The sequence below is a fragment of the Nuphar pumila genome, chromosome 2 (assembly GCF_984573655.1).
Source record: "Nuphar pumila chromosome 2, dmNupPumi1.hap1.1, whole genome shotgun sequence".
In the NCBI taxonomy this organism is placed as follows: domain Eukaryota; kingdom Viridiplantae; phylum Streptophyta; class Magnoliopsida; order Nymphaeales; family Nymphaeaceae; genus Nuphar; species Nuphar pumila.
Genome location: NC_143250.1, coordinates 91,789,582 through 91,813,644, shown reverse-complemented (window position 1 = coordinate 91,813,644; position 24,063 = coordinate 91,789,582). Strand labels below are relative to the sequence as shown.

Below are 24,063 nucleotides of genomic sequence, written 5' to 3'. Positions count from 1 at the left end.
ATACCGATACTCAAATGAATTCGTTTGGCCAAAAATAAAAAATAAAAAATATTATGTGTCAATCATAACGTGACAGGTGTTAAAACCATTAAAATGATGTTAAAGAAATTATTTTTTTGCATTTTTATATTTATTAAAAAATAACCGATTCAGGGTTGAAGCGTATCGATTTTCTGCCTATACTATCGCCCGATACGCTCCGATAACATTGGTTTTGTTCCCTTTGGCCAGAGAGGCTGATGAGAAATGATAATGGGCAAAAAAGAAGAAACAAAGTATTCCCCACTGCTACGCGTACGGGGCATAGTCTATTCTGTCATCTTCTTTTTCCTTTCTAAATTGAAAACAACGTGGTATGGGATAAGTGATGAAACTACGTTAGAGAGAGAGAGAGAGAGAGAGAGAGAGAGAGAGAGGGTGGTGGTGGGGGGAGGGCTAGTAGCTTGCTTTTCAAATATTTAATGGCAACTTGGACTAATATATTTGATGAATGGTGTTGATTTCTACAGCTTGGCATGACAGGGATGTCCTTGTCGATTGAACTCAGTCCACTCATCCCCATCATCACACCCACATCTGGGGTCTCATTGATGAAAGTTGTTTTGATCAAAATCTGGCTACATTGGTCATTTTGATATGAATCTACCCTTGGATTACATTTTTTATTAAAAACATTTTTTTTAATTAACAAAGTTTGACATGTTTATATCTATTGAGTTTCAATCACCAAAAAATTCTTATACAGCACATCTACAGGGTCAGATTTGATCAAAGCGACTTGCACGAAGGAGAGATCTGGTCGCGCTGGCTCAGCCTGCCATTCTTAGTTTAGGTAATTGGATATAAATGATGGCTGACAATTTTGGGCTACCAAACCGCAGTTTCCAAAACAGTGGGCATGGTGGTAGTCCAGACCCCATGACACGGACACGAACTTTCCTTAGACTTGGCTGATTCATCCGAGTTTTGTTATCTTTTCATCTTCCAAAAAAAAAAAAAAGGTTTTGTGGGCTTTTAACGTTCTTCATTTTTGGATCTTTAGTTGGAGAAACATGTAAGATGCAAAACTCAGTTCATGACCTTGTTTTGTGTTGATGGACCCCGGTTGATATTTGGTGTGTGTATTGATGATCACTAACAATGCGTCTTTTGCTGCGGCCAATGGTGTGTTCATGATTGTCCAAAGCATGGCCACACGAAGTGAGGAAGTGACCATCTATAAGGAAGAGGATGTTTGAAGCACAAAGTGAGAAGTGAGTGTTTAAGAAATGCCTAGGTGTTTAAAACATAGTATCTAATAAGAATTCAGCTAACGCTGTGTTCTTTGCTTAAAAATGAATTGTAAGTAAATTTAAAAAAAAAATAATAATAACAAAAAAAAAATCTCCGAAAGGAAGATTCAAGGTTTTCATTGTGAGAAAAATATTTACAATATCAAGGAAGCTCGTTGAGTATAGAGAAGCATGCCTTTCATTTAAGTTTTTTCGCACAGTTGTGAAAGTGTGAATGAAGCTTATAGTCTCGCCATTGTGGAGCGAGCTTCCAAAAGGGTTTAAAAACATGCATGGTCTAATTCTAAGGGCTCGTTTTTATTATGCCAATAAGACTTGTATCGAACAGTCATGACTGGACATTGCTAGCCGGGCATAGAGATGTTCTGAACAAGTTGAGTTTTTGTCTCAAGTATTCGTTTTTTTTTTTCTCCGAACACCATTGCTCTAGAAAGAGTGAAACACCACAGGAACATGACAATTAAATGGTATTCGTTGGACACGCGCTTTCACCGTTTGGGTTTCAGTGATGGGTCCATGTAGGGCCGATACTCGGCTTACTTGGGAGCATTTCCTCAAAGACGGATTTTTAAAAAATTCACTTGAGAGGTGTAGGCCGTCGGATTAGAATATCCGGAGATATAATTGCGTTTTGGTTCTCTCTCTCTCTCTCTCTCTCTCTCTCTCTCTCTCTCGAGACGTTTCAAGGGAGAAGACATCTCTCAAGTAAAATTTTCCAGCCCTCGTAATTAATTTCCTGCTATTTGTTAAATTTTATAGTGAATGATTTTAATGCCATCCAGCATTCTCTTGGAAACCCAAGTGGAAATTATCGTGCTCTCTTTGAAAAAAAATGATTTAATCAAATTTGTTGGTGTTATTTAGGTGAAAATTCCGAGTAATGGCGCACTTTTCGCTTTCTTTGACGAAATTATAGATACCATCATTATTTTCAAAACTTTGGGTTCTGCGCGTTCATCGTGATTCATGAAGATTGCAGAATATGTGTTGATTTTTCTTCTCTTTTTTTCCCTAGTTTCCCGGATTTTTTTCTAAGGGAGGAGAAATGGCGGGCACAACGGAAGATTCGAACTCGGAGTCGATATTCCACAAGTTGAAGGATAAGATCGAGGAAGATTTTTCATCGTCATCGGATTCCGATAGCGAGAGACCGTCGAGTGTTTTGGGCAGCAAGAATAATCTCGTTCACGCCCTCTTGGGTGGAGGAAAACGTAAGGAATGATCCGATTTTTTTACTTAATTTTTACTCTGTTCTAGTTTACTCATAATTTTTGTTTATTTTTTCCTACTGTGTTTGCTGGAATTTTGCCTTTTATTACTTCTTTTTTTTATTTCAATGGACCTCTGTACTTGGGACCTGGGACTGCAATCGGTCTAGTTGCTGTATGCATCGTATGATTGCAGAAGCGAAGAGAAGTCATTAATCATTTGTAGATGGGTTGCTCTATCCAACACTAAGATTTTTTTTTTTAATAATGTAGTTTTTCTCAATCATCCTCATAGGTGTGTTGTGAACTTACCCATGTGTTTCTTGTTTTTTAATCTCTTTTAAATCCATAAATTTGAACAATTGGTTTTTTAATTGTGGTTTTTAGGCACCTCTTACTAATACTTACTAGCGTGCAGCAGACTGATGGACAATCCTTTTTTTTCCCAAAGAATTTATTATTTACATGCAGTGGAAGAAAGAACTATGCTAGGTCTTGTCTGTCCTCCATGTGGAGTGAGCTTTGATCTTTTTATTTGGTTTTCTAGCTGCTGATATTCTGCTCTGGAGAAACAAGCGCATCTCTGCAAGCGTGCTTGCAGGAGTTACCGTCATCTGGATTCTGCTTGAATGGTTGGGCTATCATTTGCTTACTTTGGTCTGCCACTCTCTTATGTTGTCATTGGCTATGCTGTTCCTCTGGTCCAACGTACCTTCCTTCATACGCAAGTAAGTTTATTCTGCCGGTTTATTCCTTTATATGGTTTAAGTGCATGACGCCAAGTCCCGGAATTATCAAGTAGCATGCTGGATTGTGTTTACATATAATTTAGAGTTACTCAGTTTTTCTTAGGCTCATACTTCTGTTTTCTGTTCTGGATTCAGGTCTCCACCAAGATTTCCTGTGATTCAGTTTGAGGAAGATGTGTTTGTGAGTGGAGCTGTGTATTTGACAGCTGAAATAAATAGAAGCATTGCTAACTTTAGGGAGGCGGCATTCGGAAGAAACCTGAAGAAATTTCTCATGGTATACTTCTTGTTACGATTTTTTCCTTTTTTGTAATTCAATATTGAATGAAACCTTCTCCCTGTGTTAATGATAGAATTATGCTGCTGCCTTTGTCTAATGAAACTTCTGTTAAGGTGGGTGCTGGACTGTGGATTCTTTCTCTCGTAGGCAGTTGTTGCAGTTTCTTAACCCTATTCTACATAGGTCTGTTAATAACTCCTCTCTTTTCTTCTGTGCCCTTTTTTTTGTTGATTTTCCTGTTCTCTTTTTATTATGCTCTTTTCTATTTCTTAGTTGGTTTTTTATGCATTTTCTTTCTATGGATTTGATTTACTCCTATTACTTCTGTTTAGGACCAAAGTTGGAAGTGTTGTATAGGATTATCTCTGAATAAATTTTGTTGCTTCTCATGTATAGAAGATGTTACAGGGCATTGTCATTATGACTTGGTTGTTGACCAAGTTTACGCAAGAATAGAATTGATGTAGTTGTGGGAAATCTCAAAACTCTCACTCTCTCTCTCTCTCTCTCTCTCTCTCTCTCTCTCTCTCTCTCTATATATATATATATATATATATATATATATATATATATATATAAAGTTTGCCCAAGCGTAGGCATAAGTTTTGAAACTTAAGCTTACTTCTCTATAAGCATATCAAATGATTAATAAGCTGGGGAAGATTGCATGGACTTATCCCAGGCACTGGCTGCATCAGAGCCAATTTGATGGTCAGCTTGGATGAGAAGTGAGAGTGTAAAGCAGAATAGCAGATGCAAGGGCCTATATATTTTTTAAACAGAAAGCTTTAGGAACTTGGTATGCTTATGCCCTTATTATTTGTGCCCATCCTTAAGTGCACTTGATTTTCCATTGTAAGATTTGGCAGAACTTTTTTTCAGTCCATTACATGGTGCATTCTGAGAATACTGTGAACTGTTCATATGCTGATTTGTTGGAATTTTCTGTGTAAAACATTTTGTAAATGCTGATCGGCTGGATCTTTCTGCAAGCAAAGCATCCTGCACATGCCTATCATGAGCAGGGTTGTGCTTATCTTTCTGATATTTTCATCTTGAAGACGGAAATGTTGGCAGGCAATTACCGTTACAGCTTTCCTTTTGTGTTAAAACCAGCAGATGAATCGGCCAAGCATCCTTTTGTTATGTCCTATGACCTCTTTGGTATGGAAAAAAAGGTTGTTCACTCTTGGAAGATGAAGAGTGCCCAGATTAGATTTGGTGGGAAAATTGAGGTTTCTATTCTCAATTGAAAGAAAAAGCTATGGGCAGAGATTCGATAGTCAGCCTCCTATCTTCAAGTTGTTGGAAAACATTGAACATGTACATCTATTCAAAAGAAAATTGATACATTGTATTCACAATTAGAGATCATACCATCAAGATATTTACAAGGTTAATGACCAGTATGTGAAAAGGATGCTAACAAAAGGAATGGTTCTTTTGCAAAAGTTTAGCTGATGATTTAAGTAGGGAGGACAAGATCATTGCTTAGTCATCTAGAGAAATGCTTGTATTCTGAACAGTCATGTTAAGGGGAAAATTGAACATGATGGTCTTTAGATTCAAATTCTGTATTTTCAAATTTACCTGGTTTTTATATAGGCTTGTTCCTACTAAAATGTTTAGTTTACCCATGTTAGCCAAGATCAGTAGACTATTCAGATTGCATTGTAAAGGATAAATCTCTAGAATGGTTCCGGATTGTAAATGAATTGTACTCTTGCTTTCTTTTGCCAATACCTTTTTCAGGGGAAATTTCTTATGAGGGAAGATTTCTTGTCAGTACTGTATGATCCAGTAGTATTTTGCCTATCCCGAGAATGATATCTAAAGAAAAAAAAACATCTACAGAAGAATGTTGTAGTATACACCCATTATAGGTTGTTCTAGAGTCTAGACATTCATAGATTTTGTTGACTACAAGGAGGTTGGTTGGTGTAGTGGAAAAAGTATCAAAACTTTGAGTTTATTTCTATTAGAAAGCATTAGGGATGTGTATTCACTGGGCTCTTCTTCATGGTGCAAATCAAGACCTGCAATTTGGAAGCAACTCGTATTATAGTCACTACCAGGTTTTTTGTGCAAGTCACTAAGAAGAGTTAGACATTCCCCTTGGAGGGCAGGGAACACTTGTGCTTGAAGATACCTTATTTTCGTAGCCTAGGGACTGAATCTGTTATTATGATAATTGAGCCAACATAATCCTTTCAAAAAAGAAAAAGAAAAAGAAAAGAAAAAGAAAAGAAAAAGGGAAAAAGCTAACCTAATCACATAAGATCCTGTGACGCCTCTAGAATGAGGTTTGGTGATATTGCACTAAATCCCAGTTGTATTAATTTTCTTATGTTTGTGCTTTTAAAAGATATTTTTTGCTTATAAATGATGTGCTATATCTTCTGTGCAGCTTTTTTCATGTCGCATACAGTTCCAGCGTTGTACGAGAGGTATGGGGATCACGTTGACTGTTTTGCTGACAAGGCAATGATTGAAATCAAGAAACAGTACAGCGTTTTGGATGAAAGGTTTCTAACGAAGCTACCTAGAGTTCCATTGAAAGATAAATAATAGCATTGACAAGTTTCTTTTATTTTTTTATGTTTCTTTTAGAATTGGTGGTTTGCTTTATTTTCATCCCTCTCCACCTTTCTGGTTATCCTGTTTGGGCTTGGGTTTTGAGTTTGAAATGATTGGAATTCAAGTTATTAAAGTAATGTATCATGTTCTGCTTGTAATCTTGTTAGATCCAAGATTATTTCTTTGGTGTTGCATAATTTTGGAGCTGTGGCATCCTTTTCTTTTGGCAAAATCATTAGATGTTAGATGTTTTTATGAAGGGAACGTAGGTTCCAATCGTCCAATTAAGAAGATGTCTATCAGTAGAAAAATAATTTAGAATGTCTTTTTCTCCATAGACATCGGTTAGACCTACAATTATACGGGCGTATAGGCATAATGCCAAAAGTTAAAAATGGAAAAACATCAGCAGCCAAAAACTTGCAAAAATTTGTTGAAAACCTTGCATTTTTTTGGTAAAATCTCGGCAATAAAAAACTAAATTAAAAAAATAAAAGTAAAATTTTATGAGGAAAAATATTTAAAATAAAAACCATGTTTCATGATAAATAGCTGACAAAAACACAAGTATTATGTTTTTGAGGAAAAACTCACGAGAAATTACTGTTTTTAACTTCAGGACAATTTCTTGGGATATGAGATTTGTCACTATGCTTATAGGAGTGTATTCATTCTGCCATCTACACGAGTGTATATAGTATGGCTGTTCAATGCAGAAATAATCCCATTGACAGGACCGGTTCCATCGATCAATCCACATCTATATGAAAATGTGGACCAATCCTAGTCATTGATTGGACGGGTAGGATTGAACCCGTCCTACATAAAAAAAAGGACGGGATCCCTACTCTGTTCAATGCTGTTTTGTTTCCATGAAAGAAGGCACTGTTGGCATGAGTGCCAGTTTGTCATCATCAGTATTCGAAATATCAATGCATCTACATTATTTTGCCATCATCCCAGGGCGAAGAACATTTGAACTGTGAAAACATGGTGACACAAGATTACAAAGTCAAAATGGAAATTATTCCTGTGAGTTTACGGAGAAAGTCTTGGCAGATTAATTAAAATAAGTAAAACAACTTGTGAGAAAATCATGGTAAAAATTTAAACAATACATACTAGAAAAATAAATGGGTGATAACGGTGTTGTTTTAAATAAATAAATAGAAATCATTTTGTCTATAGATGCATCCAAATGCCACCCAAATGTTCACAATATATTTACATTTTTTCACGTTTTTGTAAAGGACCTGAAATTCGTCACTTTGCTTGGAATCACTTGGCCAATCATATAGTTGCCCAAAGATTCTGTGAACCTTTAACTTTGTGCCTTCCTCAACTGACATACTTATAACATCATTAGGTTAACACTACGGCACTTACATAAGCAGCCAGCGTGAACAATTAATTGGTTCTTTATGAAATGTTTAGTGCAAGTTTTCGGCACAAGTTTGTTTTAGATGTTGAGAGAGAGAGAGAAAAAGAGAGACAGCTAGAAACTGTCAAACACCTGGATGGGTAAATTACAGAAAGCTGCCGAAATTATCAACCATGTACAAAAAGCTGTCTTAATTTTTTCCTTGTTACATTCAGTCATTCTTGCTTAATGAATTTTGAACGTCTGCGCCAACTTTAGAGATATTACAAATACGCATAATTTTTTAGAATTGCTTTGCTAATTAAGTGTGTATTCGTACTATCTCAAAAGTTAGGCATGTGTTTGTAAAATTTTCATTATCCTTTTGACTTACGCTGGCAAAATAACTCATTTTCTTGCTGTTACAGAAATAAATATTAGTTTATTTGACAAGACAATGATAAAATGAGCGATCTTGGGATCAAATACATCTTTGAAACAAACGGAAATGCAAACAATTAAATGTAATAACTGAAAAGGTTTGACGGTGTTAGGTGTAAGAAGGAAGGGAAGGGAGAATTCAAATATGAAACTGAGCTGTTTTAGAGAAAGTGGTTTTGATGACGTGGAATAGTCCCATATTGATTGTGTTTGAGTTTGTTGTGGGCTTTATGAGACACATGTAAACTCTTACATTTGTTCCTGAGAACAAGAGGTTGGGATGACTACCACACACGCGTGCCCGCCCGCCGTGCCGGGTTCGGGCTATTGTATCCTAGGGGAAGGACGTCGGACCCTGTTTGCACTGTATGTGGGGGCAAATCTTTTCTAAGGGAAGTACTTTCGTACGCCTTAGCCTTTTACATAATCTAAACATTCGTACGCCTTAGCCTTTTACATAATCTAAACATGTCTTTGTTGTTTCTATTATGTTCCTTGCATCTGTTTGTCTATTTGCTTGTCTGGATTACATGCATGCTCTCTGTTTCGATATGGTGAAAATCATGATTTGTATTCTGCTGCATATTATGATTTATATCATGTTTTATATCATGATTATGATTGTGAAACTGTGTGATCCGAAAGTCGATCCAACAGACGGTTCTTTGAGAACGGCCAAGCTGGACAGATTTTTATAATTGACAGCACAAAGCCTTCTCGTTACCCTCCAATCTATCTTACATTAAAAATATTAAAAAAAATGTTGATGAGAGAGAAAGCTGCAAACGAGTGCGTACACACACATACAGAGTCCCACTCGCCGTACATTCTTTATGCAATACTAAAAAATATAACTAACAAAAACTTAAGGTTATCAAGGTTAGGAAGACATAAATAACAAGAAATAACCTGTGATTCAATAAATCAAGAGGAGAATACATGAGTTTTAATTTCCTTGTCTCGAAAAGTATTCAAGAAGGAACAAATCGACTAACAATTATGCCTGTTTAATCCTCAACATCAAAAAAGGAAACAACTTTCTTCGTAAACGAACACAGACAGCAATTTTCTGGGAATCAGAATCGATTAATCTGCAACCCTCCAATAAGAGCAGAGAAGGAAAGAGAGCAAAGCATACCGTACAAGATGAAAGAATGTCAATCATACCATGGATATTGATGTTAAAATGATAACTGGAATTGGCATGCTCCCACATACATGTCAAAAAATAAAGCACAGCTCATCTCCTCGGCTGCTAAACCTTTCCATCAAGAACACTTGGTTCTGACAAACCAGGGGGTTTCTGAGTTTTCTCAGCAGGAACAGGATAACTCCAACGTTCTTTGCCTCCAGGCTTAGAAGATGCATTGCCGTACCAGATCATTCCAACTACTGCTAAGATCATGCCAAGAACTACATGCAGATTGAGACCTTCTCTGCCAAAGAACAAGAAGCCAAAGAATAAAACGAAAATGGTTTTCATGTGGCCCAGTACTTGGAAGGAAACAGCTGTGAATCTTCCGATACAGATAAACTGGCTTAGGTTGGTGCCCACTGCTATTGTGCAGGACAAAACAATGAAGAACTGCACAAAAGTATTAACAGAGTCAGCACAGGAATAAAAACAGATAATAAAAATAGAAAGAAAACAACCATGTTAGCACATGACATTGAATATGGTAAATAGTTCATAAACATCTCACAAATGGATGGTAGCTACAAAAGTAGTCAAGTTTGTATTTCAATATAGCAAAATGTGAAAATCAGGTATGGTACAATTACTTGATATACCATGAATCACGTGATGATAAAAGAACCTGAAGAAAACCAGCCACAATAACGTTTTGAATTCAAGATGCCACTGCAATCTTTTCAACATATTTTTAAGGGCTCATAACATTAACTTCTCAACTAAGAAATACAGGCTTCCTCAATATTCCATATTATGACATTTTGTATACTCCTTTTCTTTTCATTTCTATGGTTTTTAAGGCCACAAACCACCTGAAAATTTTACCTGTTCCGATCCATCATTTGTTTACTTACATCACGATTAGATAAATTTGTCCTTAAACAGAAATTGTCTTAAAGAATACATGAAATTATCACATATAAAGTACTTACCATAGAGGTGACATTGAAGTTATACATATCAACTCTTTTACTTGTCAACCAGAAATCCACAAAGGGCCCCAGGGTCAGCAGTGTTGCAGCCTGAACAGGGGCAGTATGGCCCAATAGGTTGAATGATCCAAGTGAATACTTTTTTTGCAAGAAATGCACATACTGCCAAAGAAATGAAAAGAAAGAACTATCAATGTTTCTCAACATGCTTGTTTCCACAAAATAAAAATAATTCTTAGTTGCAAACCATACTTTTACATGCATGTCAATTGCATAAGTTTATGAAAATCATGAACATTCTCACAGCATGTATAAGTGTTTAAAGAAATGGAGACGGAAAACAATTTATAAAATTGAAACTGATTTGAGTCATTTTTCCTAAATGCTTGAATAATAGGCCATAACAAAATCCAACATAAAGTCCATATTTTAGCATATCCACAAAAAGGACCCACAGACTCCGATTCTAGCAGCATTTGCACACAAGTGTTAGTAGTTGAAGAAACATGGTTCAATTATATATAATTATTTTAACATGGATTGGGTGTTTTTTCAAGATAAAGGTTCATAGCCATCAAAAAGTAGCAATTCAAAGTCCTGAGACATCACCAACGATCGGATGTCTTCATCCCTGAAAATTAAATTTGAATATCTACTGACCAGAAACCATCCTTGTATTTTGTATTTTAGAGACAAATAATCAAAACAATGTAACTTTCAGCTTGTTGGCAATCAAGCTGGACAATGAAGCCATCACTAGCACGATACAAAACATAGAGTTCAGACACGTACAAAATTTCCAAGCTAAAGATACAAAACAAGAAATTAATTGAGTTGATCACATGCACAAGGGCTATAAGATCCTTCATTCACTTACATATTGTTGCAAGGAAGTGCTCCAAACAGCAATAGCAGCTGCAATGAAGCCCTTGGTATTCACACTGACATCAGTGACAGTGCAGACACCAACGCCTAAGAGAACAACAAGTATACTAAGCCTTGTGTCTCTCGAATATCGCATATTATCGAAGACAACTTCGAGCAAACAAGAAACTGGGATCATACTCAGCTTGGCAATCTGGCAACCCAATAACAGATTCAATCATTAGAAACCAATGTATTACCAGAAAATAACTCCATGAGTTACATCTAAAGTTGAAATCAATCATTTATTAAGAAAAGCTAAGGTTGAAAGTAATGACCTGATAAAACCCCACAGAGTTCCACATGAGACTCACGTTCATGCCGACAATAGAAAAATTTGCAAACAGAACAAATTTGAGAAGCTCCGACAGTGGCAGATGAGTGGTTTGGATGTAACCCATCCATCTAAGGACCAGAGTCATCAGGGTTGTGGTTGCAAAATGGAGGCCAGTTAATGTTGTTGCTGCAGAAATTTATAGCATGTAAAGAGAAATTAAATGAGTGCTACATCAGAAAAGCCATAGAGACATGTAGAACAATATTATCATGTATAAAAGTACTGCATTAATCACAAGTGGAAATTAAAAAACACAATCTCTTCATAGGGCCCTAATAATGCTAGTATTCAGCACACAATAGAACTGACTTTGACACCACAGAAAATATTGTGGAAAAAGAGAATCTACTAGTAAGAGAAGGCAAGGCAAAACAAAAATCCAGAAAAATCTTAAAAGAATTCAAGTATTAAAGTACTGAAAAATTGACAATAAAAAGTGAAAAAAAAATATTAAAAAGAGTCAATTCAGCCCAAGATACCTAGAATAAACTACTGAAATTACTGCCAAGCAAAAAGATTTTTTTTCGGACAAACCCGAGGAAAGTACTAGAAAAAAATGCATTGATATGAACTTCAACTCAAATAAGTCCAAAACTTAATTCAAGTATCTTATCAAAACCAATTTTGCTTCCAAACATTCTTTGCATGTTCAAGAATGGGTTTCTGATCACGATGCAAAGACAAGTTGAATGCTGTTATATACTCAAAGACCTAAAATATGGAGATTTGGATTAAAAAACTAATACAATGATAGCTGTACGGTATCGAATTTTAAGAAGTTAATGGGAGAAGGACACGATAAATGGAATCCTGACACATAATGCTGGTCATGAAACAACTGATATGGACGTGATTCAATTCTCCACAGCATGTTTCTCTGCAATTATAGTGTGTTTTTGTTAATTTACCCAATCCCAGGAGGTGAAGCTATCACAAGGAACAAAAGGCTTTGTTCCCCAGTATATGTAAATCACCACATGAATCAATGACAGGAGGGTGTTACCTAGGTAAGCCCATATGAATAGAGTATCCTACTACCAATACAATATAAACACAATTACAGGAAAAACATAAAAAAAGAAAAGGTAACCTTTTGACGTCAAAATTGTGCTTGTTCAACTTGCTGCTAAAATGCTAAACTACGAATCAAATTTTCAAGTTATTTGCACAAAATATTAAACAAACTAGCCTAAGCAAACAAACTGGGTAAGCATTGTAAACATTTCTGTGAAATTACATTTTGACCTTTAACTATTTCCGCCAAATTATGATGTCACATTATTTGGATCCAAACACACATCTAAGTAACAGATCAGGTTAATAAATTTTATTTCAGCTGAAGCAAAGAGCAAAGCAATCCCGGAAAAATGGACCACCATCACCCATGATTTCATAAACAGGAAAAGATGTATCAGCGAGCATACAAATGCATTAACCACTGTTGGTCAAATAACTTGTGCCAATTAATGACCGAGACAAGCTTTTCCTTTTTCTTTCCCTTGAATTGACAAATCAGAATAAAAGCCACTAACCAATGAGGCAACATAACCCCTTTTTCTTTTTTTCTTCCTTTGAGACAATAAAGCAGAATAAAGAGCTGCCACCAAATAACCAACATAAGCTTTTTCGATCTTTTTCATTTGTTTTGAAGCGAAATCAGGCTCCACAAGGCAGTGAAATAACAGGTAACGGATGAGAATAGTCGAGAAATTACCGAAACTGAAACCATAGTTGGCCATTAGGGCCTTGTTGACGATGATGATTCCAACCGAGGTAACAACGTTGAACATCCATGACGCAACATCTAATACTGCCTTTTTCTCTGCCTTGCTCGGCGATGCCATTCCCTTCCGAAAAGAAAGAAAAAAAACCTTGGTTTGACCTCTCCTTTTTCACGATTCCACTCTCGACACTCCCATGAAAAAATTCTCTCCCACTAGGCAATTCTAAGCCGTAGCGGGAAACCAAAATTGTCTCCCTCGAATAGCTTCAAACTTCACGAAGTCTTCAGGATCCCGACTGCATCTCCTGAGTATGTTCCCCCAAAAAAAGAATACTCAGAAAAATAAAACGATTACTACGAATCTCCAGCTCAAGCCATCGGCCTTAAACTATTTCCAGTTTTCTTGAAATCTGCAGGCGATTTCCCGGATGATCTCCTTACAAATAAAAGAAAATAAGGAGAAAGGGAAACTCCGGCGATTTCTGAGTATTGGAACGGTACTAACGATCTAATTCTAGAACTACCGTCGTTTTAAGTTAAATATCAAGCACAAATTCTCAAATTACCAAAAAATCACGCGACCAGATTCAGGAGTCTCTGGCGTGCACAAAAGGGAGAAAAGATATTTTAGAAAAGGGAAACTTCAGCAGCGAAGAACTACCGGTGAGTACGTTCCCCGGCGGATCTCGGAATGGAAACTTCGACACTGCAAGCTCCGAGTCCGCCTATCGATCGATATCCGGCGACATCTTATAGATTTGAAAACGAACGGATACTGCCGGTGACTTCACCGGTCAACGATGGGTCGGATGACTCGGATTTGCAATCCAGGAAGAATTCCGGCAATGGATCGACGGCCAAGATGGACTGGAGATGGTCGTTAACTCTCTCGACGGAAGGGGGAGTTATCGACCGTAAAAGGAAGATTTCCCGCCGGAAAATCCGAAAAACGACCGCCGTGCTTCCTCTGAGAGAGAGAGAGAGAGAGGAGGCAAGGGCGTTGGGGGGAAATGTCCGTTTATTTGTATTTATAAAAAAAAATTGTATTCGAAATTTCCACGTGGCACCTATCGTACGATGGGCTGAAGCTTGGAAAGCAACACTCATGACCTTTTTTATTTTTGGGTTATAAGACGGAAAGAAACCACCATTTTTGGTTCGGACGTCTCGGTCACGCGCCACGAGGTGCCGCGTTGACCATACAGTGCGAAACTCCATTGAGCTTATTTTTTATGCAGCGAGAAGAGCATTCCACACCCATCTCGAAAAATGCCAAGATGAGTGGCTGGTAAGCTGGTCGCTGTATGCCGACCATGCAGCAGCGCAAGGTACGGCGGCACGGTAAAAATGTGTAATCACATGGCACCTGATCCTCCCCAAGTAAACCTTATTGATTAATTATCAAGTTAAGAAAATATATCAATCAATGAAACGAGTGGAATACTCTTATCAAGCGAGAACGTTAACATTGCCTGTTGGGGCTCATAGAGGATACTCCATGCAACGAGCAACGAGCAACGAGCTTGAATTATCAAGTTGAGCACTAGCAAACGGTGCTTGCCTTGGCTGGGTTCGGCTTGTGATCGTATATCATCTACTTCGATTGGAATGAAGCACTAGGGTAAGTGATTGAGGTGTATAACTCGCAAGCGAGGGTCTTGGTTTTCAGTCTCACACCAATGAACCAACTTGAGCTTGGCTTGTGGGGACCCTGACTCAACTCGACCTGCTCGTCACTAACTTGAGCCCAACCTCGGCGCGAGCTTAAACATCCCAAGCTCAGGACATTCAATTCATTTATATACATACCCTAGCTGATTTTTTTTTTTTTTGTTTGGATAATCTGCAATAGCAAACATGTTAGTGAAGTACAAGGCAGAAACAACTTTGGAGGGCAGCAAGTAAAGAAGAGATGGAAGAGCACCAATGAAGGCATCGGATCGTCTTTTAGGAAAGTCAGAAAAGGGGACAGCATCGTAATCTTTCTAAGTTTTCAAATTCATTGTGATTAGGGTTTGGAAATGGGTTGGATGCAAGAAAAAACAAACAAGGAAGAAAGTTTTTTTTTTTTTAATTATTTTTCTACATTCCGTTTCTGTGGATATAAACAATTATTTATTTATCTCTGATCGCTGAATGTTGTGACGAAGGTACAACTGGTGGAGGAGCATGACAGTCTGGGTTGATGGTTTGTTAGGTCCAACTTTTTAAGCACATTTTAGGTGACACGAGCAAACGGTGTTAGGCACGACACTGCCTGCTTTTCTTTGATGGGTTTCGTTTACTCGGTCCAAATTAGGCATGGAAATTAGGTTCAGTGGTACAAGCTGTTCTGGATTTTTAAAACGGGGCGGGTCTAAGGTAGGCCCTAAGCATAGTGGATGCACTGGAGTCCAAAATTCACGTCCTTTGCTGTCGAAGTGGGTCCGAAGACCCCTGTGCTGTGGGGTGAATCATTATGGTCTTCACTGAACGACTTCTCTAATAGGTCAAGACGAAACCTCCCATCTTATGTCACATGGGCACTAGTACACTTGACGCGGGAAAGTTTTTTTTTTTTTTTAAAGAATAAGACACGAAGATGCACTTTATTTTTAATTTTTTTAATAAATAATAACTATTTTTTGGTGTTTTTAAACATTAAAACACATTTTTTATTGAAATAAAAAACATTAAAAATACTAAAATATTCATCGTATACTTGTCTTGGTATCTGTGTCCACCGAAACACATCACCAAAATGGCGTGTCCCTGTAACGTAGCTCCCATCATCAATCATACATTGACAGGTTTCCAGTTGTAAGACCTTTGAGGTCGCCACTACCAAAAGAGTACAACTAGCATCTATTCAAGTTTTAATAAATCACTACCATCCATTCATATCATTGCATTCCCAGAATAATAATTAATGTTGGCCATCTCAAAACTTATATATATATATATATATGAGAGTAATGCACTCCTTAAGACCCTGTTTCTGGTTAGGCCATTAAAAAAAATGTAATTGTATTTTTTTCTCACATGTAACACCAATGTCATCTATATGTTTTGCTTTTGGGTTGTTGGAATCTACAAAAAAAAATAAATGGTTATAAAGTCATCTAATAGTCAATTCCCACTAAATCAAGCATGATAAACACATCTAACAGGCATAAAACACTTCAAACTATAAGACCTAACAAAAAAAAGGGGGCCTAATATATTTGGTTATATATATATATATATATAATTGAACATATTAGGCCCCATTTTTCATTCTGTCATATAGGTTTTAAGTGTTTTATGATAGATTTGAACCGTTAGATGTGTTTAGCATGATCGGTTTAGGAAGAATCGACTCTTGGATCATATTTTTTTGACAAAAATACATGTTTTTATGAGCCAGAAAAAATTGATACCTTCATAGCCATTGATTTGAATCACCAAAAAAAACTATATACAGGTCAAATTTTGGTGATCCAATAGCTGGTTCTCAATAAACAAAACCTATAAATCACATCTATGGTGTTAGACGTGTGAAAAAATACCTAAAACTATAATTTTTGAAGGGGCCTAGCGAAAAAGGGCCTAAGGAACACATTACTCCTATATATATAATATCTCACTTGTGTTGCCCGGTTGATATATGCATTGGCTTTTTCCTCTTCTTTTTTTTGTATTTATAACCCAAAGAAACTCAGTCTGCCATATCTATAGTCGTCGTGCTGGCAGCATAAAACTTCGAGGCTAGGACCCCTATCCCATTGGCTTTTTCCTCTTGTAAACCTTATCTTATACTATGTATCGATCAAATTCATAATTTGCGATTCCAAAGATCTTCTAGAAAATAGATTTTATAGCAAAAACCTAGTTGGGCTGCTTAGATCAGATGAGGCTGTCTGAACATTTGATTTGGATCAATGATAATTGGTTTGATGCCCTAGGTGCAAATAGTTATTTTTATCCCTTTTCGATTTTTTTAGTCTAAAATTAAGGTTTGGCTGAGCCCATCACAGTGCTTAAACTAAACGTCGTCTCTCATCTGCGGCCAATAGTAGCCACGCTCAAGAAGTGCTAAGGTCCGCTCCTGACCAGGATGGCCGGCCTATAATGTATCATGGCACTCCTTAAGTAGTTATCGGCGAAGGCTTCCCCACTGCGGCACGAAGATGCATCCCCCTTTTGTTACGAGGAGGCCATTCTGTAGCCAAAATCGCCGAGTCTTCCCTGCCTGCGCCAGAGAAACAAGGTGTTGTGCAGTCAGATCCTGCTGTGTACCTTCGCGAATGCGGCTCAGCAATATGCCCTTCAAGTGCACTTTAGAAGGCTCCGCGCGCGCAACTGCCAGTTCAGCCCTACGACTCAGGGCATCTGCCACAACATTGGTCTTTTCAACCTTGTACTCCAAGGCAAAGTCAAACACAGCAAAAAACATCTGCCATCGAGCTTGTTTAGGCGTTAACTTCTTCTGCGTCTGAAAATAACTCGTGGCCACATTGTACGTCTTGACGATGAACTCAACACCCAAGAGGTAGCGCCGCCAGGTCCTAAGGCAATACACAATGGCAGTCATCTCACGTTCATGCACTGTGTAACGCCTTTCTGCATCTTTCAGCTTGCGACTCTCATATGCGATCAAATGACCATCTTGCATAATAACTCTGTCAATGGCAAAGTCTGAGGCATCCGTGTGAACTTCAAAGGGTCTCGAATGATCAGGCAGTCGCAGCACTGGCGTCCTCGCTAAGGCTATCTTCAAGCCATCGAAGGCATCTTGAAACGCTCATGTCTAGAGTCATACCCGATTCTTCTTTAACAAATCTGTGAGGGGCGCAACAATGAGGGAATAGCCTTTGATGAAACGTCGATAATAGTTTGTCAAACCGAGGAATGATCGCAATTCTGACACTTTGCTTGATGGAACTCATTCCTGAATGACCCTTATCTTCTGTCTATCCATACACAGCACACCACACCCCACAACGTGGCCAAGGAAGCTGATCTCCTTCTGCCCGAAGAGACACTTCTCTCGTTTGACACAGAGATTATTCTCCTTCTGCACATGAAACACTGTTCGCAAGTACCCAATATGTTCCTCCATATTGCTGCTGTAAATCACGATATCATCCAGTTAGACTACTACAAACTTGTCTAAGGGTAGAAGATCTGGTTCATTAAAGTCGTAAACGTGGCTAGAGTATTTGTCAGCCCGAATGACATTACTAGGAATTCGTAAGCACCATAGCGGGTGAAGCAAGTTGTCTTCAGCTCATCACCTTCAGCAATCCTCACATGCCAGTAACCCGATCACAGATCTAGTTTAGAAAAGATACGGGCACTGTCTAGCTGATCGAACAAGTCCGCTATCAGTGGCAATGGGTACTTGTTCTTCACCATGACCTTGTTCAAAGCACGATAATTCACACATAACTGTTTGGAGCCATCATGTTTCATCTGAAAAAGGACTGGGACACCAAATGGGGCTTTTGATGGACAAATAATGTCTGTGTCTAACATCTTGTCTAGCTGCCTGCGCAGCTCCTTCAGTTCAGCTGGCCCCATACGGTATGAAACCATTGCGGGAGGCTTCGCTCTCGGGGTCAACTCAATCTTGTGGTTGACCTCACGTCTTGGCGGAAGACGCTTTGGTAATTCCGAAGGCATCACCCCTCGAAACTCATCCATTAGTGAGGCTAGGGTCAGTGACACTGTTGCTTCTACCTTCCCTTCTTTTGCGCGCACTGCCACTAAGAATGTCCGCTCCCCATGCTTGATACCCTTCTTCAGCTGCATTGCCGATAACACTGAAGACTTGCCTTTCTATGTAAGGCACTGCACTGTGTGGGACAGGTCTGACGTGTTAAATTTTGGCAGCATCATAACATTATGGCTTTGCAGAAACTCCATACCAAAAATCATCTTGAAATCGTCCAGGAGCACCACAGAGAAGTTGGCTTTGCCGACCCAACTCCCCACTTGAATAGCCACGTCTCTTGCTTTGCCAAGGATGGGTTTGGCCTCAGAGTTTACCGTCTTGATGGTCCTCTGCTTTGGCCCAGGCTTTAAGCCCAACCGTTTTGCCTCTTCCCGCGAGACAAAGTTGTGTGTGGCCTCGGAGTCTATCATTGCTAAAGTAGACTTTCAATTCATAATGACTTCCAAGTACATAAGTTTCTTACTGACCTGCATGTTCTTACCCGCACAACTTCTAGCCGCGTTAATCGATCGCATGGCCCTCATCCTTGGTTGCATCACTTCAGTGTCACTGCATTCAATATCGCTGCATTCTTCTTGTGCAGCATTAGCTTGCCTGTTGTCCTTTACGAGGCGCTTTGGGCATTGCTTGACGATATGTCTATCGCCACAGAACCAACATGTCACAACCGCACCCTTGTTGTTGTTGTTATGCTTTATGAAGTTCTGTTTCTTTTCGGATTGATGGCGTGTCGACGCCTCACCTTTATTGTTGCGCTGCTCATCTTTCTTGCCTTCATCGTCAGGCTTCTTCCCGACTTTGGTTGATGGGGTGAAAGGCTTGTGCTGAGTGTCAACTAAGCGCTCGATCGCCATATATGCGTCTTCCAAAATACGGGGGTTGCTTCTTTTCACTTCAGACTGTGCCCATGACTGAAGTCCACAATGAACCAGTTGAGCATGTCGTCTTCTGTCATGTTAGGTATCTCCAACATAAGCTTCTGAAATATTCTGACATAGTCTTGCAACAAACCAGAGTGTTTGAGCTCACGAACCATTCGGTACGCCTGTCTCTGCACATTTCTTAGCATAAAGTAGTTGCACAACTCTATTTTGAAGTCATCAACGGTGTCTATCACACATTGACCCCTCTCCACATCACTACGCTTCTGCCTCCACCAAGCGATAGCATCTCCATCAAGTAAGGCCGCTGCAACCTTAATCCTCAGATCTTCAAGGGTCACATTCTGGATATTCAAGTAGTCTTATACTTGAAACAAGAAGTTCTCAATGGCCTTGGTGTCACGAGAACCATTGAATTTTGCGGGTCTTGGCACATCAATCCTTGATGAACTCTCATCATTTCCGTCATTTAGGGTCACCGTTCACTGCAACGTACGGTTCTTCAATTGAAGCTCCCTTACTTCAGTCTGCAAGTCGGCCACTGTAGTCGTCAATGAAGTGACTTGCCCCATTAATAAGTTTACCTGCTCTTGCAGGTTCGCCACCACATCATTCAGTCCACTGAATGATTCACATGCGCGTGAAATTGCTTCCTCATGCGAAGTCACCTCTTCCACCAGCTTGTTAACAGTTGCAACCAACTCTTCTTGGCCCCGAGGTGAACTCATCTCCTCAGCTTCAACAACTACCTTGCCTTTGGTGTTGTGCAAGTTTTGATAAGGCGCCACGATGTCTTGCTCACAAATCGCAGCCTGTCAGCGTGTCTGTCAACACCGACTCTGAAGTCCCTTCTCCAGCATAAGAACGGGTTCTGATACCACTTGTCACGAGTCTATTTCCTTCAATGGGCCAGCGCGACGTGACGGTCCCTCCTCACCGCCGTAAGCCTACTTGTCAGCTCGCTTGCCGGTCACGGAAGCTTGTAATCAGAGTGCAAGAGAGCAAGAGAGAATTGATGGAGAGAAGTTGCAATCACAACAAGGGTGAACAAAAGAAAACTCAATGCATTTACTTCATTCACAATTTTGCCTGCAGGCTATTACAATTCAAGTATACAGGCCGCCCCTTCGGGGTATTGATTCACCTAAACCGGGCAGCTTACATTAGACTCAACAAAAGCAAAATAGACTCTAAGCGCAACTGTACAATGTAAGTCGTAAGGGAACATAACCTACCTACCTTATTAGTGGATTTTTTTTTCATAAAAAATTGCGTCACATGATGTTATCTTGAGAGTGATTGAGTTCAGAGATCGTGGGTGTCATGCAATGCCACAATGTGATTGGTTGCTTATGGCATTTCCAGTCATCGCTGAAATTAAGCCATAATAAAGAAACCCTAAAATAATGAAGAGTCTAATTGATTTTTCTGTCAATATTAGAAACCAAGGCTAGGAAACGAGACAACCGACTCATTGATCTGCTGACCATAGCCCATTCCCACTTGTTAAATAGGCTTCTAGAGCCGAGCCATGGTCAGTTCGTGAAGGGTCCATTCTAGATGCATCACTAAGGAAGAATAATTCGCCATTTCCACCCCCAACAAGGGCTTTTCATACTTGACTAGGTGGGTCAGCTTAAGTCGTTTAAAGTCGAAGGACATCACGAGTTTGATACCTTGGTGTGCATCTTTGCTGCAAAATTGAATCCAACAGGAAACTGTCTCAGTAGGTAGAGAGGAAATTCTCATAGAGTTACATCACCAACATTGAAAAATGTAGTGGATCCAAGTCCAATTTAGGACACTTGATCATGAGAGTCTTGCTCATCACGAGTCCAATGCAGTGAAGGTGACCCTACAAAAGACACTTGACTGAAGTTAATCAAAGCAGATTAAGAGAAGTAGTGACCTTCTCTAATTCTCTAATGAGAGCCCAACTTGTGAACACCTCAACCACAAGGGAAGCCTAATCGAGGGAGTCCCAGTGAGGAGAGGGTGTTGTGTGTTCTCCCCCGAGCATGCATTGTAGCTACAGTGCATGTTCGGGGTTCCGACTGAGCGTTGTGTGGCACTCAGTCAGGTGTACGGGTGTCGTACAACCCACAAGCTGGCATATGATGGTGTAGGGTAGCCCCTACACCTGACTGAGCACCACATGGTACTCAGTCGGGACCCGAACATGCATTGTAGCTACAGTGGGTATTGGGGTTTGTCCCCCAAGAGCCTAATTGAGGGAGTCCCAATTAAGGATGATAAGAGAAGAATATGCTACTACAACTCTTCCAAAATATAATAATAATGGAACCTCTCATCTCTAATGTGTGAAAAACAGATGGAGAGAGAAAATATTATTTGATAGTTTCAACGTAGTTCCTCCCTAAATTTAACCACGCTCTTATATTATGTTTTGTGTGATTGCTTGTCTGGCAGGAGCAGTTACTGCACGTTACCTTGTGCTGGGGGTTGCGAGTTCGAACCTCAAATGGTATGATTGTATAACTGGTAGCAATCTTTCTAATCCCAGCCATCTCTGTAAAGAAAAAAAGTGTCACTATCAATGTGGGTACCACTCATTTCTCCTCGTCCTAAAAAAAATCACATCGACAAAACTTGTACGTTGTGACTCAAGGAACTACTAAGTGCGACCCATTTTTTTTTTCTCGATGAGACAAGTACGATAATGCACTCATGAAAATGTCAACAAGGACGTGTGAGGACCAAAAAGAAATGGCAGTCTGATTCTCATTATCACTTTATTATGAAAATGGCATCATGTGCTCTGTTGCTTTATCATCCTATTTTATAATAATAATCGCATCTCTTTCGAAAAGCACAGCATCTCGTATATATATATATATATATATATATATATATATATATATATATATATATATATATATATATATATATATATATATATTGGACGTACAAAGTGTTCACTGCAATGGGATGCTTCCCCGCACGGATTAGCTGCCACGTTTTGTTTTAACGTATATAAAGAATCAATGACTGTCGTGATCGTCACTAATTCTTGTTTGTTCACCCAGAGCATTAGCTGCAGTGGCGGCGACCACCGCGCCTTGCGTGTCTGACCCTTGTTCAACGATAATCCTGTCCACTCTTACGAGCGTCTCTCTCTCTATATATATATAATTTCATTTCTAAATGATGCCATCAAACGTCACTTTCAACTGCTGATGCAGGTGATCTTTTTCCATCATGGATCCTAATACCACATTAACCTTCAGGCCCTGTCTGAGTAACAAGTTAAGACCTGGTTTGCTAACCATATATAAAACAGCTAGTGGTTAACTAGAAATGAACTTAAGCGGCAGGAAAAGGAATAATATGTGCTTGGCAATGGCATGGTCCAAAATTGTTGATTATGTTAAAGCTTTTGTTTTGATTAAATGCATAATTTAAGGCGAGCTTCACCTTAATTGATTCAAAAGCATCTGTTATTCTTCCTAATCGGACAATGTCAAGAAAGAAATTAACCTGCTATGGGTTCAAGATCATTTGCGGTAATTATTGATTAAAGTAGTTTGAACACACGCTTTATTTCGTGGACACCATTTGGGTGCTTGCATGATGCTTCAACCAATTAATTAATTCCAATGGATGTGGTGTTCATGACATTTAAAAATCATCACCCTTCTTCAAAGTAGAGCAATTAATCATAAGTATATATGACAACTAACAACTTTTCTGTTTTCACTTTTAGAGGCGACGAGCTTGAGGAAAGATCCGGTGAAATGTGATTGCACAGTTTAGGTGCACTGCTGCACCTGATCACCCTCCACCTTTGGGATACATCCTGTAAGCTGTGGGGTCCAACCGCAGATGAAGGGTAATCAGGTGTAACAGCACACTAAAAGGGTCCAATCACATTGCACCTCATCCTCCCTCTAGACGTGTTGGGCATTTGAGCATATTTTAAGCATTTATTATGCTCTTGGTTAGTTCAAGGGGAAACCTACTATTACCGACGGCATATTGGAGGTACCCAATTGGTAAAATTTCTGAGGTTCCTCAGTTTACTGCGAGTGACAAACTGATTGCGTTGCTTTAAAGATCGGAGACTCTTGTCAGCCTTTGGTGAAAACTTGGCAAGTGTTGTACATAGTGTTCAAACTTGTTATATGCGAACTTTATTCCAAATAAAGCAAACCACGTGATAAAGAGAAGAAAAAGAAGCAAGAGTGGGTCAACACTCAAGCCTACATCCAAGGGTTACGGAATAAAAAAATTCACTGGTGTGAGGAAAAATAGAGCTGAGATAGAGGGCTCCCAAAACCTAATCTTCAATAAACCCTAAACTCTCTTACTCAACTCTAAAAAAACAGACAAATATATATATATATATATATATATATATAGAAAGAGAGAGAGAGAGAGTAACTACAGTATAAGAACTAAAAATATGAGCATTTTCAACATTTGTGGGATGGTTGATTCCTATCACATTCACC

At 38.9% G+C, this 24,063-nt stretch overlaps 2 protein-coding genes across 5 annotated transcripts; one reads left to right on the top strand and one right to left on the bottom strand.

Annotated features, from left to right (window-relative positions):
• Positions 1-1,909: 1,909 nt before the first annotated feature.
• On the top strand, positions 1,910-6,272 carry LOC149846098 (reticulon-like protein B2). The gene is made up of 6 exons (XM_089996174.1): positions 1,910-1,997; positions 2,308-2,503; positions 3,048-3,228; positions 3,385-3,526; positions 3,643-3,712; positions 5,937-6,272. The coding sequence occupies exons 2-6, from the start codon at positions 2,338-2,340 to the stop codon at positions 6,095-6,097; spliced, it is 720 nt and encodes a 239-aa protein (XP_089852300.1). The 5' UTR covers positions 1,910-1,997; positions 2,308-2,337; the 3' UTR covers positions 6,098-6,272.
• A 2,530-nt stretch (positions 6,273-8,802) lies between these two features.
• Positions 8,803-13,992, bottom strand: LOC149846097 (UDP-rhamnose/UDP-galactose transporter 6-like). Of its 4 annotated transcripts, none has more exons than XM_089997846.1 (6): positions 13,582-13,992; positions 13,007-13,320; positions 11,234-11,418; positions 10,909-11,109; positions 10,032-10,193; positions 8,803-9,492 (listed from the first exon to the last, which is right to left on the bottom strand). In XM_089997846.1, the coding sequence occupies exons 2-6, from the start codon at positions 13,134-13,136 to the stop codon at positions 9,163-9,165; spliced, it is 1,008 nt and encodes a 335-aa protein (XP_089853972.1). In that variant the 5' UTR covers positions 13,137-13,320; positions 13,582-13,992; the 3' UTR covers positions 8,803-9,162. The 4 variants fall into 4 exon arrangements, with proteins under 4 accessions (XP_089853972.1, XP_089853974.1, XP_089853973.1 ...); XM_089997848.1 differs by having other exon boundaries at positions 11,270-11,418; XM_089997847.1 differs by having other exon boundaries at positions 13,677-13,992.
• Positions 13,993-24,063: the final 10,071 nt, after the last annotated feature.

Coding starts and splice junctions, on each gene's coding strand:
- LOC149846098 (XM_089996174.1), top strand. CDS start 2,338: ATGGCGGGCACAACGGAAGATTCGAACTCGGAGTCGATATTCCACAAG. Junction 3,229..3,384: donor GTACCTTCCTTCATACGCAA/GTAAGTTTATTC, acceptor TTCTGGATTCAG/GTCTCCACCAAGATTTCCTG. Junction 3,713..5,936: donor CTTAACCCTATTCTACATAG/GTCTGTTAATAA, acceptor TCTTCTGTGCAG/CTTTTTTCATGTCGCATACA.
- LOC149846097 (XM_089997846.1), bottom strand. CDS start 13,136: ATGGCATCGCCGAGCAAGGCAGAGAAAAAGGCAGTATTAGATGTTGCG. Junction 10,194..10,908: donor GCACTTCCTTGCAACAATAT/GTAAGTGAATGA, acceptor TTTCTTTGGCAG/TATGTGCATTTCTTGCAAAA. Junction 9,493..10,031: donor ACTTCAATGTCACCTCTATG/GTAAGTACTTTA, acceptor ACTTTTGTGCAG/TTCTTCATTGTTTTGTCCTG.